This window comes from Corvus cornix, chromosome 2 (genome assembly GCF_000738735.6).
Source record: "Corvus cornix cornix isolate S_Up_H32 chromosome 2, ASM73873v5, whole genome shotgun sequence".
Classification (NCBI taxonomy): domain Eukaryota; kingdom Metazoa; phylum Chordata; class Aves; order Passeriformes; family Corvidae; genus Corvus; species Corvus cornix.
This window is the reverse complement of record NC_046333.1, coordinates 153795970-153816789: the sequence shown is the minus strand read 5'-3', so window position 1 is coordinate 153816789 and position 20820 is coordinate 153795970. Positions and strand designations below refer to the sequence as shown.

Genomic DNA, 20820 nt, shown 5'->3' with positions numbered 1-20820 from the left:
TCTTGTCTTGATCAACTTCCACGGATGTTAATTAGAGCCGATGCCACCGGAGCAGCAGAACGTGGGAGATGTCTCACGGAGAGATTCGGTGTTGAGGGTTTGGAGCTACGAGTGATCCCATAGCACCATCCGGAGACAATCCCTGAGAGTTTCATCTTTTCCTGTTGGAAAAATAATAGGATTTTTTTTTTTTTATGGTATTTTGATGGGCATAATCCTATGGGAATATTTTAGTTGGAGAATGGAATTGTGTGCGGAGAGCTTCAGGAGATCTTGGACATCCATCAAACCAAGCTTTGATGTCAACAGGGATTGGCTAAAAGCTGGCATTCAGCATTCCCATCACTCCAAAATTCCCAAAGACCAAACCGGATTTCCCTCCACCCCAGATATCCCACGGATCGTGGTGTATCCATCAAATCATCCTCGTGGTCCCATCACGGGTGTTCAGCAGGAGACAAAGGGAGTTGGGATCTCATCCCGTTGGTGGGAATGCTGCACCTTCTCCATGGTTCTTCCATGGACAAAGAGCTGGATCATCCTGGGAAAAGTTTGGAGGGTTTTGGAACTCCCATCTGGAGCTGCCAGGCCCTCGTTGTCCCACCGGGAGCAGAATGGGATGTCCATGGATAAGGATGAATCCATCTCCTCCTGATCCCAACAACCTCTTCCAACTCCACTTCCTGATGGTTTTCCCATCAGAGAGACCCATCAGCCCATCCCAACCAAGAAGGAGAGAAGGAGACCCTCAGGTGCTTGGAAAACTTGATCCCAGCGTTCACCTTCTTCCCGAATTTACATTTCACTGCCCACATTCCAGATTTCACCTCACTCATTCTGGTTTTCCTAGGAATCAGCTTCAACCAATCAAAAAGCTTCCTAAAAAAAAGAATTCCAAGGAGGAAGTGACACTTCCAGGCTCCTAAAAATGGGAAGAGGGATTGGAAGTGTGGAAGAAGGGTTGGAGAGGTCATGGTGGGGTTGTGAGAACCCCACATCCCACAAAAGCTGAGAAACGAGGGCTTGAGCAGGAATTTAAAATTCCAGGTGCAGTCCAAACCCTGGGATATTGATATACATGGAATTCCATAGAATTCCATGTGAATTTTTGGGAACAGCACTACTTGCAGATGAAGAGCAGCAAAACCTTAAGGATGGAGGATTTTAGGATTTTATCCTGTTTTCCTATCACTTAATTTAGTTATAAATTAGCATAAAATATGAGTTTTCCATGATTATAGGGGCTGGATTTCTGTCCTAAGGACATGATCCCAGACAGAAAATTCCAGATGGATCATGGGAGGCTTCAGGTAGAAGCCTGGACGTCTTCAGGCTCTGCTGCTCACCTTTCCCTGCATTTTTCACGGAGATATTTGTGCTGCCGGAGCGGTGCCGGGCACCGTGCCAGGCACAGGGAGGTTTTTCCGCCGCCGGCTCATCCCTGACCCTGGACTTCCCAGCGGGATGCGCTCGGAGCAGGCTGTGCTGGCGGTGCCCAGCTGGGAGGGAAGGGGGGCCGGGCTGCTTCCCTCATTCCCATCCCAGTTTAGCCCTGGAAAAAGGGATCTTAAGCTCAGGTGGAAGGTGGTGGGAGAAGATGCTCCCAAATCCCGCAGCCGGGGGAGGAAGGTGAGGAAGAGCGAGGGCACGGTGGGAATTTGGGATGGCACAGGGAGCCAGGTTGGTGCGGGGTGCCCGGGGATCCTTTGCTTTTCCCGTGCCGGCAAATCCCGACACGTTCCATCGGAAAACAATATTTGAATTAATCATTCGAATCAAGGAGGGGGAAATCCACTTAATCCCTGCTCTAAATTTTAATCTTCACCTGCAAAGTCTAAACAACACCGGGGCAGAGGAAGAGATCTTGGAAAAATGCATGGTTTTGGGAATATTCTTGTTTTAAACCTCCTTCAGAGAAGCGTCGCCACGTCATTCCATTAAAAACCAGGAAAACCCTGTTAGAATAATTCCACTTAAGCCCACCCATGATTTATTCCCTTAGTCCCACCTTGATGGAGTGGAGCTGCCCCTTGACTCCGTTAAAAGCGTCAGGAATGTAAAAATCCATCATTTTGGTTGTTTTAATGGGTTTTTAAGGTATTTTGAGCTGTGGATGGTTGGAATTCTGGCTGGCATGAATAATGATATGTAAATGAGGGGAGGGGGGGCTTTTACCTGCAGGTGTGGGGTGGGGGTGGCTGTGCCTCTCCAGAAAAAACAACTGGAAGCAAAGGAATTCCTGGATGAGGGAGCCGGCTTGTTCACGGAGCGCGCGGAACCCGGAGATTTCTCCACTCCCCTCCGTCGTTGACTTCTCGAAGGTTGGGAGAAGATCAAGGAGGAGGCTTTGGAGCAGGGAAGGAGATTTAAGAGAACACGGAAAAATCCTCCCCTAAAGCAGATGGAAATTATGTGGAAGTTATGCAAATTCCCAAAGAAATTTGATTTCTCTGATAGGAGATTCAGAGGGATTTGGGAAGCGGTTTGTCATGGAAATGTACAGAGTCGGTAGAATCTTCCCCACACGGAGAAAACAGCAGGGAGAACCCAGTGCCAAGCCAGAAATAACAGGAATACTTGGAATTTCTGCCGGATGCCCCATGCCAGGAAGGCGGCCGGGACTCGTTCTCCACTCCGGCATCCCTTGAATTTCTTGGAGCGGCCGCAGCGCTCGTGGGCAGCGATTTAAGCACAAAAAGGGCTTTTTTGGGATTCCTTTTGCAGGCAGAAAATTCCATTTATTCCATGGCAGAGGTTTTTTTTTGTGGGGTTTAGCCATAATCCAGGGCAGCACGATGGAGCTTTCAGAAATATTGCTTCCCGTTATTTAATATTTGGATTGAAAGCTCGGCCCTGACGAGGTGATTTGACAGCAACGCCGCTGCTCCGTTGAGGATTTTTATTCGGATCCACTGCTGCCAGATGCTGCAGGCTGGAATATTAATGCCAGCTGCAAAGCTGGGAATTAAGCGGTGGTTTCACCTGGTTTGAGTTAAAACACCTGGATTTAGGAGGGATTCGTGTTCGGGTGGGGGTGGGGAAAGAGTGAAAACGTGGATTTCTGCAGGGCACTTCCAGATCATCTCATTCCAACCCCTTTCCATGAGCAGGGACATCTTCCACTATCCCAGGTTGCTCCAATCCGGATTTGGACACTTCCAAGGATGGAGCAGCCACAGATTCTCTGGGAATTCCATTCCTCCACCTCACCACCCTCACAGGGAGGAATTCCTTCCCAAAATCCCATCCATCCCTGCCCTCTGGCAGTGGGAAGCCATTCCCTGGGTCCTGTCCCTCCATCCCTTGTCCAAAATCCCTCTCCAGCTCTCCTGGAGCCCCTTTAGGCACTGGAAGAGGCTCTGAGGTCTCCCTGGATCCTTCCCTTCTCCAGGCTGGACATTCCCAGCTCTCCCAGCCTCTCTCCAAACCTCAGAGCATCTCCACGTCCTCTTCTGGACTCACTCCAGCAGCTCCACATCCTTCTGCTCTTGGATCCCAGAGCTGGATGTGCAAAGCTTTTCCCCCTTGGACACAGATAAAGCTTGAATTCCTTGTCCGCAGGCAATAAAAAAAGTGGGAAAAGGAGAATCAAGAAGCAGAGGGTTAACGAGGATGTGGCTCGGGAGCAGAGCTTGGATCCATGCGGAGGATGTGATCCATCTCTCCATGGCTTCCAAGACCATCTCCCAAGGGTCGGGAACGTTGTTTGCAGATGGTGAAGAAATCCAAAGGCAGAATTCCCGGCACGAGCGGCTCTGGGTGGGATGTGCTGCCTGGATCTGCTGGGAATCCTCTGTGGCTCTTCTGTTGTCTTTCCTCACAATTTTTGGGATGTGTGTATAAAAGTCAGGTTATTAATGAGGATTAAAGACATCCAGGTCTTCCAGAAGAAACAGGGAATGATCCAAGGTCCTTGTGCATAATTTGGGCAGGAAAAGCAGATTTTTCAGGAGCTGAGCAAGGTTGGAAGGGGCTTGGAGCAACCTGGGATAGTGGAAAATGTCCCAGCCCGTGGCAGAGGGGTGGAACTGGATGAGGTTTAAAGCCCCTTCCAACCCAAACCATTCCATGAATCCATGATTTTGTGGTTGTGGAGGGAATTTTGAGGGTCTGGAAGGGCTCCATGAGGGGTTGAGATTCATCAAACTGGGGTGGAGGAATCCAAACTCATCCAGGTCTTCGACAGCAGGAACTTCGCAGGAGGCTCAAGTCCCCAGGAGCTCCACAGGAGCTTCTAAAGGTGAAAAAGGAAGGAATAAATTATTCCCAAACCCCTTAGAGCAAGGACAAAGTCACGGATAAACAAGGAGCACAGTCCTGAGGCTTTTTGTGGGAATTTTTCCCTCCAAACTCAGTGATTGAACTCGTTCCACCTTTTCCTGGAGGACAGAAGGGACAAATGGCTGGGAATAAATGAGAGTTGGAGAGGGATGAACCGGGAGAGCAGACGGTGCCTCCGGCATCTTCTGTTCCAGCGTGGGATTGGTGACAGGATGTGCCTCTCCCTGTGCCTTGGGAACAGCCAATTCCAGCTCAGATCCCTCCTGTGAGCCGGGCAGCTCCGAAAAATCCATCTTTGCTCTTCCTCCTGAGTGTCCCCTGCCCCGATGGCCTTTCCCAAGGACTTGGAACAGGGAGAGAGCAGATGAAAATCCACTGTGCCAGGGAAGAATTCCTCGTGGGAGAATTTCTTCCCAGTATCCAATCCCATGGGCAGGGACAACTTCCACCATCCCAGGTTGCTCCAAGCCCTGTCCAGCCTGGCCTCGGACACTTCCAGGGATGGGGCAGCCACAGCTTCTCTGGGAATTCCAGTCCAGCCCCTCACCACCCTCACAGCTGAGAATTCCTTCCCATTATCCCATCCAATCCTGCCCCCTGGCAGTGGGAAGCCATTCCCTGTGTCCTGTCACTCCTAGTCCAATATCCAATCCCATCCAATTCCTCACATCTCCATCTCTCCACTCTTGGGGTGCTTGGGAATCTCCATCCTCCAGGCTCCACAGTGGTTTGGGAGGTTTGGGACCAGCCAAACCATTCCGGGGATGGAATTCTGACCTCCCCCCTGTGATGTTTCTCCCTGCAGGACCTCATCCCTCCGATGGAACGCCGGCACCAAGGAGCGGATGCTGATCAAGGTGACGGATCGGGAGCCCAGCTTCCTCCTCCACCAAGGCAACGGCTACGCCCCCGAAAACCAACCGGGCTCCCGCTCCCGCCGACCCTCGGGCGGCCAACAGTCGCCCAACCTCCAAACCTTCTCCTCCGACGCCGACAACTCCGTGTTTTTCCCGGAGAGGAAGCAGTCGCCCTTCCTGAAGAGGGCTGAGCACGTGGGCAGCTGCTCACCGCTGCTGGGCCGGGGCGATTCCTTCTGTTCGCCGCTCCAAGCGCAGCACCGCAAACATTCCAGCGAATCCCAGCCCTCGTCGCCCCGCTACGCCTACGAGCCCCCGCTCTACGAGGAGCCCCCCATGGAATACCAGGCTCCCATCTATGACGAGCCCCCCGTGGACATGCAGTACGAAGCCAGCGGGAGCTACAAAGCCGGATCTCCGCAGAAATCGCCCATCCGAAAGCCTCACCCTTTCCTTCAGTCACCCAAGCAAGGCTCCAACTCGCCGTACCAGCAGTTGGTGCTCACCAAGCAGAAGTGTCCCGACCGCTTCATGAGCCTGGAATACAGCCCCGCCGGCAAGGAATACGTCAGGCAATTGGTCTACGTGGAGCAGTCGGGTTCCAGCCCTAAAATGAAGACGGGCTTGAGGCACAAATATTCCCCCAATCCCATCGGCGGCTCCTACTCGCTGCAGCACAGCCCCTGCCTGGTGCGGGATCAACGCCTGGAGATCAAATCGGGCGACTACAGCAGCATGGAGGGACCCGACTTCTGTCCCGGCCCGACAGGGGCCCAGGTGGCCCAGGGCGAGGACTCCATGTCGTGGTCCAGCCAGCAGGACACCTTGTCCTCCACCGGTTACTCGCCCTCTACCAGGAAGAGGAAAAGCCGGAAGCCTTCGGTGACCCACGACCCCAACGCCTCCTCCACGGACGGCTCTGGGGACCGGGAGGTGTTGGGCGAGCTGGGTGAGGAACGAGCCACGCCAGGACCCAACAGGTCCCCAATGAACCGGACGGAGAGCAAGGCGGTGGAGGCGGAGGCGGCGCGGGGCTTCCCGGAGCCTTTCCTGGCGCAGGCGCGCCTGGCTTGGGAAGCACAGCAGGCCCACTACCACATGAAGCAACGGAGCAGTTGGGATTCCCAAAAGGACGGTTCGGGCTACGAGAGCGACGGCGCCCTCCCGCTGCCCATGCCAGGCCCGGTGGTGCGAGCCTTCAGCGAGGACGAGGCGTTGGCGCAGCAGGAGAACAAGCACTGGAAGAGGAACACCTTCGAGAAGCTGGGCTTCCCCCAGATCCTGCTGGAGAAGAGCGTCTCCGTCCAGACCAACCTGGCCTCCCCCGAGCCCTACCTGCATCCATCTCAGGTAATGCCCTTGGGAATATTCTTGGGTTTGGGGGTTTCCCCTGTGGCCCGTGAGGTCAATTCTGGTTAAAGCTTCTCCTCCTCCAGTGTAGATCCAGCGGGATGGTCCCCGGGCCGATCCCGCACCAGGATTGGGCATGGGCACCTCGGTGCCATGGCAGCCTCAGCTCTGTGCTGTGGCTTCTTCTGCCTTGGTGGGGGGCAGATCCTGGATCCACCCAGTTCCCAGGGGATTCCTGAGTGCCCATCCCTGGTTGATCCCTCAAAGAAGTTGGTCCTTGGCAAGGTGGTGCCTCAAAGAAGTTGGTCCTTAGCAAGGTGGTCCCTCAAAACCTTGAGATGAAAGAGCCACCAGTTTTCCAGGATTTTCTTCCCAGGGTTGTGAGCTGCCTGTTGCCTCCCTGGAACTGAGCTGCCCCATTCCTGGAGATCCCTCCTGCCCCAAACTCCCATTCCAGAGGAGCCCCTGGGGCTTTGACCTGGAATTGCTGGAGCTGGTGCATCCCATGTGCCTAGATTCCAGCCCATCAGATGTTTCCCTGGTTTTTTGGATGTCCTCCATCAGCTTCTGGACATCCTCCATCAGTCCGTTCCCCGCCAGGGAAAGGCTGGAAAAGGCTGAGAAAAGCAGGGAAAGGCTATCAGGGCTTTTAAAGAAACGGGTGATGATGCCACGTGTGGGGATAAATCCCACCTGGAAAACTGCCTGGAAGATGGAACTTGGCATCAGCAAGACCCCTGGACATGGACCTGGGAAACAGCAAATCATCTGGAAAATGCCTTTTTTGCCCATGGGAACGTGGAAGGAAACCCGTGGAGTGTCACATCCAAAGGCAGCGGAAGAAAATTCCCAAGGTGCCGTTGTCCCCAAAGACTTGGTGCTGCACGAGGAGGTCCAAACCCAAAACTGGAGAGCTCCAGGTCCCCTTTGGATGCTCACATTGGCCAGGAGGGAAAGCAGCCATCGTTAGTGATCCTACACCTTCTGCATGGAGCTTGGGATGTGGTGGGAATCTTCTCCACTTCCCAGAGTTTTCTGTCTGGGTGGCCCCATCTGTTGTCCTCGAGCTCAGGGACACCACAGTGGTGGGACACTGGCACCAGTTTCCCAGAGAAGCTGCGGCTGCCCCATCCCTGAAGTGTCCAAGGTCAGGTTGGACGGGGTTTGGAGCAACCTGGGACAGTGGAAGGTGTCCCTGGCCGTTGGAATGGGATGATCTTGAAGGTCCCTTCCAACCCAAACCCTTCCATGGTCATGGCTGTGGTTGCCACCAATGGAGTGTCCCCCATTGAGGTGTATCCAAGCCCCATCCACGTGGCTCCAAGACCTTCTCCCTTGAGGATTCCCTAATTCCTGAGGTGACAATGGTCACCCCATGGGACAGGCAGGAGGTCACAGCCATTTTCCATTAACGCCCGATAGTTTATCCCCTTCTTGTAGGCCAGGGCATCCCCCAAGTTCATTTAGGTGCTAATTAGGGTTAATTAGGGCTGAAGTTAATTTCCTGTTGGCTCTGGCAGCAGGGGATCCATCACATTTCGCTTCCAGTGTCACTCCCTGGCCTGACCATCTGTCCTTGGCTGGAGAAGGTTGATGTCCCTATCCAACGTGGTCCTTTCCTTCTCTCTGGGTGTTCTTGGTGTACAACATGGCTCTGGTCCAGCCCATGGACCAGTTTTTGGAAGAGCCACATCCCCAACAGCTGTCAAGCGACACCTTCAAGCATCTCCTGCATCTCCTTCCACCCAGGAAACCCCATGGGCCTCCAGCTGACCAGCAGGTTGGAGGACACAGAAGGACCTCTAGGGTGATGTGACATCTGCAGGGACAGCAGGGCTGGGTCCCTCGAGGGGGGAAGCTCCTGTGTCCCCATCCTGTGTCCCTGCCATTGTCACCGCGGTCAAGATGGGAGCGGAGCGATGTCAATGGAAAGAGATCTCGACATTGGCACAGGACGAGTTGTTGAAGAGACAAGAAACTTGTTTGAAGAAGTAGAAGCTCAAGTCACCTGCCAGCAGCTCTGGGGGTTCTTTGGGTGGCTTCCTTGTCCCCTCCTGGATTTTCCACCTCCTGGATCTTTCCACCTTCTGCTTTTCTTCTGTTCCTCATCGAAAGCCCAACCCTGAGTCCGTGGCAGCACTGGAGTCGCCCACGGACCCTCCTGGGGGCCACCATTGTGGTTCCTCCACACATGTTGGGGACAGCGGTGTCACCTCTGGATGGTGTGGAACGTCCTTCCCTGCCATGGGTCACATCCCCAGGGCCACTGAACCCAGGTGATGCTGGCCTGGATGTTGCAGAAGAAATGATGAAGCCACTTTGGCTGGCTGCAGGACCATGGAATTGTCCATCCCAATTATCCTTGTTTGCTTCCTCCATGTTGGTCACCAGCTGTTGGGGTGTCCCTCCACCTCCTGGGGTGACATCCACAAGCTGTGCTGGTTCCAGTAGGAAGAGGACACTGGTCCACAGGGGTCCTCTGGCTCCTTCCCAGCTGGATGCTCTGCAGAGGTCAAGGTTAAATCCTGAGCATCTCCTGTCCCTTGGGATGTACAGAAGGACCACCCACATTGCTCATGGCTTGGAGAAGCCACCAGCCTCCTCCTGTGGCCGCTGGAGAACCACCCTTGAAGGTGATTTTGGGCAGAGGGGGTTTCCTGGGGGGCCGTTACAGGTGGGTGTGTCCCCAAAGGATGGGTGGAGCCCAAAGCCACTAGCTCTTTGTTTCCCCCATGTTGCCACCAGCTTCTTCTGTCCATGACCCCATTGATCAAGTGTGAAGAGAGTCCAGCATGTCACTTACCCCCACTGGTCCCCTCCCTCCTGATGCCGATTGGTTCCACAGCCCACCTTGGCTGCTGGCACCGGGCCGGTTCCACTTGGCCATGATGCGATGGAGGAGAAGTTCCTTGGAGAGGATGTGGTTTATGGGAAGACCTCTGAATGCTGCAACGGTTGGTTGGTTGGTTGGTTGGTTGGTTGATTGATTGACTGATTGATTGATTTGTTGGTTGATTGGCTGGTTGATTGGATCATTGTTTTGTTGCCTGGTCAGTCGGTTCATTGCGTGGTTGATTGGTTTGTTGGTCATTGATTGGCTGGTTCAGTGGTTCATTGGTTGGTTGATTGGTTTGTTGATTCATTGGTTCATTGGTTTGTTGGCTGGTCGGTTGGTTCATTGGTTGATTGATTGATGGATTGATTGGTTTGTTGGATCGATTCATTGGTTGGTTGGTTGGTTGGTCTGTTGGTTTCTCCACTGGTCAGTCGGTTGATTGGTTTGTTGGCTGATTTATTGGTTGAATGATTGGTTGGTTGATTGATTGATGGGTTGGTTGGTTGATTGATTGATGGGTTGGTTCGTTGCTTGGTTGATTGATCAGTTTGCTGGTTCCTTGGTTGATTGATCGATCGGTTTGTTGGTTGATTTATTGGTTGGTTAATTGATTCATTCATTCATTGCTTGGTTGATTGATCAGTTGGTTGGTTGGTTGGTTGATTGATTGGTTGTTTCATTGATAGGTTGGTTCATTGATTTTTTCATTAGTTGCTTTATTGCTTGGTTTGTTGTTCTGTTGATTTCTTGGTTGGTTCACTGGTTGTTTGATTGATTGATTTGTTGGTTGGTTGCCTGGTTGGTTGCTTGGTTAATTGATCAGTTTCTTGGTTGGTTGATTGATCGTTTTACTGGCTGGTTCTTTCATTGGTTGGTTTGTTGGTTAATTGATTGATTGCTTGATTGATTTACTGGCTGGTTGTTTCATTGGTTGATTTTTTTGGTTGACTGGTTTGTTGATTGATCAGTTGGTTGGTTGGTTCATTGGTTGGTTGGTCCATTTGTTGATCTGTTGGTTTCTTGGTTGGTTGATTGATCGATCGATTGATCAGTCGATCGTTCCATCAGTGCTCCCATCCCACCAGCACCGCTGACCTGTCCCCCTGTTGTCCCCCAGTCCGAGGACCTCGGTGCCTGCGCCCAGTTCGAGAGCAGCCGGCAGACCCGGAACATGATGCCGAGCGCCAGCTGCGTCTTCCCCACCTTCAACCTGCGCAAGCCCTCCTCGGAGACGGACATTGAGAACTGGGCCTCCAAGCACTTCAACAAGCACACCCAAGGGCTCTTCCGACGGAAGGTCTCCATCGCCAACATGCTGGCCTGGAGCAGCGAATCCATCAAGAAACCCATGATCATGACCAACGACCGCAACGTCAAGAAGGAGGCGTGCGAGATCTTCAAACTCATCCAGATGTACATGGGCGACCGGCGGGCCAAGACGGACCAGCTCAACGTGGCCTTGGAGATCGCCACCAAAGGTTGGAGCATGCAGGGGCTGCGAGATGAGCTCTACATCCAGCTGTGCCGGCAGACCACCGAGAACTTCCGTTACGAGAGCCTGGCCCGCGGCTGGGAGCTCATGGCCATTTGTTTGGCCTTTTTCCCACCCACTCCCAAATTCCATTCCTACCTAGAAGGATACATTTACCGGCACATGGATCCGGTGAATGACACGAAAGGTAAGTGAGGAAGTGCGGCCCGGTGGCTTCTGTGCCCATCCTCAATCCCTGGAAGTATTCCAGGCCAGGTTGGATGGGGTTTGGAGCGAGCTGGGATAGTAGAAGTTGTCCCTGGATGGTCTTTATGGTCCCTTCCAACCCAAACCATTCCATAATGTCACAACCCATTGATTTGGTCCCTTTCCCCTTGGCTGAGTCTCCTCATGGAAAGGTGGATGAGGAACTCATCCAAGATCCCTCCTGGAGGTGCACCCAGTGGTGTGGGGGCTTTCCCAGCCTCCTCCTTGCCGGAAATCCAACGGGAGATCCAACAGGAAATGAGCTTTGACACCTTTGCTGCAGGATCAGCATCATCCCCACTCCTCGAACTTCTCCCATCCCCTGAAGTTCCTTCCAACCCAACCTTCAGAGGTTCCTTCCAACCCAAATGGTTCCTTCCAACCCATCCATGATTCCATGGTTTCACCATCATTTCCACCTCCAGATGGTTCTTCCAGCTTCTCAAGTAGCTTTGGATCCAAAATTCCATGGTTTCACCATCACTTCCACCTCCAGATGGTTCTTCTTGCGTAGCTTTGGATCCCAAAAAAATCCCCCGTGTTGAGATGGGACCCAGAAGATTCCCATCTCCTGAGGTTTTTGGTCATGGCAGGAAAAGAAGACCTAAATTGGGGTTATTTGGGAATTTTAGGAGAGCCTCTCCAGTCCTTGGATTGGTTATCCCAAATCCTTCACCACTGATGCTGATCTGGATGTCCCCATGGCTTGATGTCACCTCTCAGTAGGTCATGGATGAGGTGGAATTGGGGATCCAGGAGGATTTGGGGGTTTGCCACTGGGAGATGGACCCCAAAGTGCTCCAGGGGTTCCCAGGTTCCCTTCAACTCCTGGGGGACAACGGTGGCACAGCTTGGGAACACGAGGAGATGATCCCAACCCAGGTGTCCATGGAAGGTGAAGACGACCTCGTGTGCTGGACCATTCCCGATGGGATGCAGCTCCAGGAATGTCAGGGTGGGTTGGGTTGGTCCCACCAGACGTGTCAAACTCATTTCCCGCTGGATTTGGCACCTCAGGAAAGGCTCCGCCCACAACAGCTCCCATCCAATCAGTGCCGGTCCCTGACATCGCTCCCAAATTCCATCCTCATTTTGAGTTCCGTGTCATTTTCCGGAATTTCGTTGTCTTTGTGTCGAGTCATTGATTGGTTTCATTGTTGTTGTGACGTTGATTTGTTTTGATTTGCATTTTCAATTCCATCTCATTTGTTTAAATTTGCATTTTCATTGTCATTTTAATTGGGGTTTTATTTCCATTTTATTTTCATTTTATTTTCATTTTCATTTCCGTTTCAATTTGCGTTTCAATTTGCATTTCACTTCAGTTCTTCTTTTAATTTAATTTCAATTTCTCAATTTCATTTCAATTCCAATTTTAATTTAATTTCAATTTTTAAATTTGAATTTCATTTCAATTTTTGAATTTCATTTCAATGTTTATTTTGCTTTCAATGTTTATTTTAATTTCAATTTTCATTTCAATTTTAATTTCAATTTCAGTTTTTAAATTTTAATTTAATTTCAATTTTTAATTTCCGTTTTATTTCAATTTCAATTTTCATTTTGATTTTTCATTTAATTTCAATTTTTTATTTTCATTTCAATTTTCACTTCAACTCTTCTTTTAATTTCAATGTTTAATTTTAATTTTAATTTCATCTCAATTTATTTTCATTTCAACTTTTAATTTCAATGTTTATTTTCATTTCACAGTTTTTTATTGAATTTCATTTCAAATTTTTACTTTCATTCCAATTTTCATTTCATTTCAGTTTTTTACTTTCAGTTTCAATTTTTGTTTTAATTCCAATTTAATTTCAATTTCCATTTAATTTCAAAATTTAATTTCAATTTTCATTTCAAATTTTAATTTCGAATTTCAATTTAATTTCCATTCCCGTTTCCTTTCACATTTTAATTTCAAATTCAAATTTTAATTTCAAATTTAAATGTTGAATTTCAATATTAATTTCACTTCAATTTTTTCCTTTCATTTCAATTTAATTTCCATTTCCAGTTCAAATTTTAATTTCCATTTCAAATTTTAATTTTGAATTTTAATTTTGAATTTCAATTTTAACTTCAATTTTTTACTTTAATTTCAATTTAATTTCAATTTCCAATTCAAATTTCCATTTCAATTTGAAATTTTAATTTTAATTTCCATTTTAATGTCAAATTTTCATTTCGAATTTCAATTTGCATTTCCATTTTTTTTTCCATTTCAATTTTATTTCGATTTCATTTGAATTTCCATTGTTGATTCCAATTCCAATGTTCGTTTCCGTTTGCTGCTGCCATGACCTCCCCCCGTGAGTTCCTTTTCCAGCCTCACTTCCCGCTGTCCCCGCGTTCCGGGTGTTTTTTCCCAGTGTCGCGGCACCTCCGCCACCTCCTGGAAAGGACCAATAAGAAGAAACCCAAATTGCGAAAGAAACCCAAGCCCCAAATCGAGGAGCACCAGGGTAGGGACTCCCCAAAATTCCGGGAGCGCCCGGAATTCCCGAGGGATCCTTGGGATGGGCAGAGGGAGAACAGGGAGAGAGGGACTGGTTGATTAATTGGGCTAATTAAATAGGGGTGAGATAGACTTGGTGTAATTTATATAATATTAATATTAATACTGATTATAATAATAATAATAATTATGATAATGAAAATTATAAGAGTAATAATAATAGGAATAATTAAATAGGGGCAAGATAGACTTGTATTTTATGTAATTGTAGTAATAATAATAACTATAACATTAATAATAATAAGGTTAATAAAAGAACGGTGAGATAGATTTGGCAAAATTTATATAATAATAATAATAATTATTATTATTATTATTTTACTGTTTCATTATTTTTAGCATCAATATAATTAGTATCATTTTTATCGCTATGTTGTTTATAATTATAAATATAATTGAGTTTATAAATATATTATTATGTACAGCGATATTATTATATATAATTAATATCGATCATTTCTCATTTCTAGAAATAGAATGTTTGGGGATATATTCCATAATATATGGAATATATGGGGATTTATTGTATATGCGTAATTCAAAGTATCTTGTATTTCATTATTTATTAGTATTAGTATATTATTAATATAGTATTGCTGTAACTAATAATTACATGAATAATAATGCATTATTACTAAAACAAATATATTAATAATAAAATCATTACTATTATATTAACTGGATACTTTTAGTATATAATTAATACCTTGAAAATATAATATAATAACATATGAGACAATTTATAGTATATTATACATTATTATATAATATCCAAGACATTATTTTTATTATTATATATTATGTATCATATTACATATTATAGATGGATAATAGGGATATTATTTTAAATATTTTAAATTTTTGGAGATATTTTAATTTAAATTTTTTGTTTATTTAATTTTTAATATATCACAGATATAAATATAATAAGGATTTTATATCATATTTGCAATTAGAATTAGGATATGTAACATATATCGTAAAAAATACAATTATATGATACGTAGTTGCCTCACAATAATTTATTGATAGAAAATAGAGATATAAAATAGAGATATTTAATTTCAATATAAAATATAAATATTCATAGAATTGGATGTAATGTTGCATACAAATATTTTATTTATTTCCCATGTAATATAATTTGAGATGCATATTTTTATTATCTGTGTTTCTAATCTTGGGCTTTCTAATAATCTAAATTTATATATTCGTATGTAACATTAGAATATATTTATAAAATTTATTGTATATAAAGTCGGTATTTATAAATTAACTATACTTACATATTTAATGTAACATTAGAATATATTTATAGATTTATATAATTTACTATATATAAAGCCAATATTTTATAATGATAAAATCTAACACTATTAATATACATTATTATGAATTCGATTTCTATTATTATTAATATTGTCATTTTATATTCGATATTATTACAATATTACGTATTGTATATTAATTTATATCATACATACATTAAATATTTTACATTATTTTATATTATATAATACATAAAATGTAATACGTAATATAATATGTATTGTGTCATATGTAATATTCAATATATCATATATAATACATAACACATAATATAAGGTACAATATACACTATATAATATGCAATATACACTATACAATATATAATATAGAAGAGATAATATGTAATATATCATGCATAATATGTAATATATAACATATAATGTATCATATACAACATACTCATATATTATATAGATGATATAATATATATGATGTAATCCATAATATAAAATATATAATATATAATATAGATAATTATATCTCATCTTTAAATATCTCTAAATTCAATATATCAATTATATAAGATATAGAATATTAGCGATAATTATCGATCTGCTTCTATTATAATTAATACTGTAATTTCATATTCGATATTATTACAGTATTATTCTATATATTCTATATTATTACAATATTTCATATTCAATATTATACATATTACATGATATTACATTATTTTATATTACATAACATAGCATGTATCATATATACTATATAATATATGTCATTTACAATACATAATATACATTATACATAATATGATTTATAATATATAATACATAATGTGTAATATATATAATTCTATCTCATTTATAAATATCGCCAAATCCAATATATCTTCAATTATATAATATGTAGAGATAGAATATTATTGATAACTATGGATCAATCCCTATGTTTTATAATTCTCTATAACATTACAATTAATATTTTCTAGCAGTTCTCCATTATATATTCTCTAAATAATATCAACAATTTAAATAAATCTGATTTGTAATGTTATCGGTAAATCGATATTTATCAATTAATATATTATACCTATTAATATATTTATTTATTTGTTCTAGTTATAGATCAATATTTATTAGCAAGGTTCTATTATCCGTTACTTAAATTAATTAATTCTAAAGATACCTTGTCTAGAAATTAATATTTCTGACATTTATATCTTTTCTAGAAATATTCCATTATATTTTAATTAACACAAACTACTTCTGAATATAAATTATATATTTCTATAAAATACATTCTAAATGGATATTATATATATAATTATAAATTAGATATTATTTAATAGATATTTATCATATTTACTAGAAATTTATTACTAATATCAAGTATTAAACAATATAGTCTGATATAATTATATATTATTTCTAAAATTACTCTAACTACTTGTTAATAATAATATTAATAATATTAAAATAAATAATTTAGTATTATAAATACCAAATAATTATACCATATATTCTGATATAATTATATATAATGCCTAAGATTAATTATTTATTAATAATTATATTATTTATATTGAAATAAGAGGTAATATAATGTTATTCATAATAATTATAATAATGATAATGATATTAATAATTAAGAATTATTAATAACTATAAATATATATTATTTTATCTTAGAAGAACATGAATGGTATAATGCTATATTTAATTAATATATTATTAGTTATTAATTCATTGATTTAATACTGATTAACCAAAGACATTTAATTTATTTAATAATATAATTTATTAATTTTTATTAATATGATTTCTTTAATTGATGTCATTAATATAATTGACTTAATTAATAGAATTAATTTATATCATATAATTAATTGAATTGAGAAAATCCCCTTGGAATCCACCATTGGGGTTTCCCGATGCCGGACGACCCCGAGGTGCCTCCGGAATCTCCAGTGGGATTGAGGGAAATGTGGGATCCCTGCAATTCCCAGCATTCCTCTGGGTTTGGGTGGATTTTGTGGGAATTCCCCCTCCGGAGCCGGATTCCGGATGGATTCAAGTGGAGGAACCTCAAGGGGACACCCAAGAAGGGCTTTAGGAGATCCAAGAGTTCAGGGGGAGGATGATCCTTCATCCGCGCCGGAAAAGTTGGGATGAGATCCCATCAAATCCACCCTCGGCACCCCTGGAGGTGACACCGAGCAGATTTGGGGTCGTTGATCCATCTTCTCCTGGCCTGCATCCCAAAATCCAACCTGGTCTCCTGGAAGGGGTTTGGATTAGATGGTCCTCCAAGGTCCCTTCCCACCCAAACCATTCCATGATTCCATGATTTCCTGAGTGGATTCCATGATTCCATGAGTGGATTCCATGGTTTGAGGTCACCCGGTATTGGATGTCCCTCAAGGCTCTTCCATCGAGGTGCCTTCAGACCCACCCCACCCATCCATCAACCCCTCCAGAGCCAAAAATCCATCAGGAATCCTTTGGAAGACACCAGCACCAGGGATGGAGGGGGGGATCCCAAGGCACCGAGTTTGGGTTTGACCAAAAAATGTCCCTTGGAGGGTCACCCATCCAGCAGGTCTTCTTCAGAAGGTGCCACCAGGTCCCCAGGGTTGTTGGGATGGTCCAGAAGGTGTCACCAGGTGCCACAGGCTCTGGGAATGATCCAGAAGGTTCCACCAGGTCCCCAGAGCTTCTTCTGGGATGGTCCAGAAGGTTCCATCAAGTCCCCAGGGTTGTTGGGATGGTCCAGAAGGTGCCACCAGGTCCCCAGGGCTGTGGGGCTGCTGGAGCATCTCCCTTGGGATGATCCCACTGGCTCCTCAGAGATGTTCCAAGGGGTTCAGGGCATCATCTCCTTGTTGGAGGACATCAGGAAGAGGAGATGGGATGAGGATGGAAGTGGTGGGATCAGGAGAAGATGGATGGGATGAGGGGGGGCGGGGGGGGGGGAATGACAAGGGTGACAATGGAAGTGGTGGCCCCCAAAAGCCAGGACATCCCAGGATGAGGCCACCATGGAGGGAGCTCCAGGGCTCCACATTTGGTGGTTTCTGCAAGGTTCTCGTGAGGGATCCAAGGGGGACCTCATTCTCCTCAAATTCCCCGGGAACGGTGACAGGGACGGAGATGGAGCAGCCACGGCATCCGTGGGGGGGGACAGGGAGGGGACCCTGGAGGTAACATCCCACCATCCTGAGGTGACATCCCACCACCCACACTGTCTTCTCTTGCAGGGGTGGCCATCAGCACTTACGCCAAGTACTGCTACAACAAACTCCAGAAGGCGGCTCTGACCGGAGCCAAGAAGGTACCGGACAACGGGATGGGCTTGGGAAGGGTTGGACAAGGAGGTCCAACCTCCCATCGGGATCATCTGGGGGCTGCTGGGATTGGGGAAGGGGCTGGAGGAGGGAGGGAGGTGGAAAATGGTGGGAAGAACATGGTTGGTTGTGGCGGGGTCACGGTGAGGATCTGGTGGTGGCTCCAGAGTGGTTGGGAAGCTTCTGGAGAACTTCTGGGGATCTTCTGGAGAGCTGGAGAACGTGAGGAGAGCATCTGGGCATCTTCTAAGGACTTTCTGGAGACTTCCTGGAGAACTTCTGGGAACCTTCTGGAAAAGTTTCTGAAGACCTTGTAGGGAGCTTCTGGGAACTTTTTAAGGATCTTCTGGAGAACTTCTAAGAACCTTCTGGAAAACTTCTAAGGACCTTCTGGAGACTTTCTGGGCACCTTCTATAACCTGTCTGGGGATCTTCTGGAGACCACCTGGAAATTTTCTGGAGAACTTCTGAAAACCTTTTCGAGACATTCTGGGAACCTTCTGGAACATTTCTGGAGAACTTCTGAAGAGCTTGTAGGGACCTTCTGGGAACCGTCTAAGGATCTTCTGGAGAACTTCTAAGAACCTTCTGGAGACCTTTTGAGAACTTTCTGGGAAATTTCTGGAAAACTTTTAAGGACCTTCTTGAGAATTTCTGGGGATCTTCTGGAGACCTTCTGGAAAATTTCTGGAGAACTTCTCAGAACCTTCTGAAGACCTTTAGGAGACCTTCTGGAAACCTTTTGAGGACTTTTTAAGGACCTCTGCAGATCTTCTGAAGACATTCTGAAGACTGACTGAGGATCTTCTGGAAATCTTCTGGAAACTCTCTGGACACCTGGAAACATTCTGGAAACTCTCTGGAGACCACCTGGGAACTTATTAAGGAACTTCTGGAGACCTTCTGGAAACTTTCTGGAAGCACAGCGCCAGTGTTCAGCTTCCCAGAAGCATCCCAGAGCCGTGGCTCCTCCTCCCAGCAAAACCCATTGGTGTAGATCCTCCAACGTGGCCATGGTCCCACCAAGCTCCATAGGGTTGGATCCACTTCTGAATCAAGATGGTGGATGGACGCTGGATGGATGGGTGGTGGAAGCACCTTGGCCAAGTTGACCAGAATCCATCCATGGCTCCATCACCATCCCCATGGAGCTCAACTGGGGGGTGGTGGGATTGAGTAGGATCCCGTCCTGGCCGCGGGGCCACCACAGAGGCCACCGGTGACCTCTGGTGTCTCCTGCAGGGCCTGAAGAAGCCGAACATCGAGGAGATCCGCCACGCCAAGAACGCCGTCTTCAACCCGTCCATGTTTGGCAGCTCCCTGCAGGACATCATCACCATGCAGAAGGAGCGGTACCCGGACCGGCAGCTGCCCTGGGTGCAGACCCGGCTCTCCGAGGAGGTCCTGGCGCTCAACGGGGACCAGACCGAGGGCATCTTCAGGTAAAGCCACCCACAGTCACGGGGACATCCCATGGTAGTGGCAACCTGGAGCTTCTCATAGGAATCGCCTCAAAACGGGGCAGCTTCCCCCTTCTGGGTGTCCTCCTCTGGTGGGTCATCCCAACTTCTCCTTGCTCTGAGGCCATGAGGTCTCCTCCATGGTGGCCACCAGAGTCATGGCAGGGTCTTGGTGGCACCATCCATTGGGTTCCCTCAACTTCTCCTTGCTCCGAGGCCATGGAGGTTTCTCCATGGTGGCCACCAGAGTCATGGCGAGGTCTTGGTTGCACCAACTAGCTCCCAAAATGGCTCCATGCCCAACTGATGTTCCCTCCTGGCTCTCCTGGAGCACCCAAAGGTGTTGAGATGGGAGGTCCCCATCTGTCACTCGGCCACCAACATCTCTTCACCCCACAGAGTCCCCGGTGACATCGACGAGGTCAATGCCCTCAAGCTGCAGGTGGACCAATGGAAGATCCCCACCGGCTTGGAGGACCCTCACGTTCCCGGTAAGACCTCAGGCCGATGTTTGGGGGGGCAGAAGCTCCATCCAGAAGGTCTCACATCTCCTCGTCTTCCTCATGTTCTCCTTCCAGCATCCCTGCTGAAGCTCTGGTACCGGGAGCTGGAGGAGCCACTGATCCCGCACGACTTCTACGAGCAGTGCATCACCCACTACGAGAACCCCGAGGCCGCCATCGCCGTCGTCCACTCCCTGCCCAGGATCAACAAAATGGTGCTGTGCTACCTCATCCGCTTCCTCCAGGTAGGACCAGGAGCCTCCGGTGTCCCCTTGGGTGACCTCTTGGCTTGGTTCATTCTCTTGAGGTGGTTTTGGGTTCTCCAAGGTCACCACAAGGTGATTCCCATCTCATCCAAGAACCAGGAGGTCCACACGGTCCCTCCACTCATCTCTCACCAGTCCCACCACTTCCACCTTCTTCCCACCCCATGAGTTTGTGTTCCTGGTGACCCTCCTGGTGCCCTCTCCTGAGCTGGCTTTGGGTTCTCCAAGGTCACCACGTGGTGACCCCCATCTCCACCAAGAACCAGGAGTTCCACCAATCCCATCACCTCCATCTTCCTCCTCCCACCCCCATGATTTTGTGCCCCTGGTGACCCTCCTGGTTCCTTCTCCTGAGGTGGTTTTGGGTTCTCCAAGGTCACCACAAGGTGA

The 20820-nt window shown here is 46.2% G+C and overlaps 1 protein-coding gene across 5 annotated transcripts in view; it reads left to right on the top strand.

Annotated features, from left to right (window-relative positions):
- The window catches only part of ARHGAP39 (Rho GTPase activating protein 39), a 104050-nt gene extending 83251 nt beyond the window's left edge, over nucleotides 1–20799 (top strand). For 3 of the 5 annotated variants that reach the window (XM_039548810.1, XM_039548811.1, XM_039548809.1), the window contains exons 4-10: nucleotides 5087–6488; nucleotides 10442–11003; nucleotides 13435–13527; nucleotides 18115–18188; nucleotides 19444–19643; nucleotides 20061–20152; nucleotides 20240–20799. In XM_039548810.1, the coding sequence (XP_039404744.1) occupies nucleotides 5087–6488; nucleotides 10442–11003; nucleotides 13435–13527; nucleotides 18115–18188; nucleotides 19444–19643; nucleotides 20061–20152; nucleotides 20240–20598 (2782 nt within the window). In that variant the 3' untranslated portion in view covers nucleotides 20599–20799. The remainder of the gene's footprint in view (nucleotides 1–5086; nucleotides 6489–10441; nucleotides 11004–13434; nucleotides 13528–18114; nucleotides 18189–19443; nucleotides 19644–20060; nucleotides 20153–20239) is intronic. The other 2 variants (XM_039548812.1, XM_039548814.1) reach the window with 2 other exon arrangements.
- Nucleotides 20800–20820: the final 21 nt, after the last annotated feature.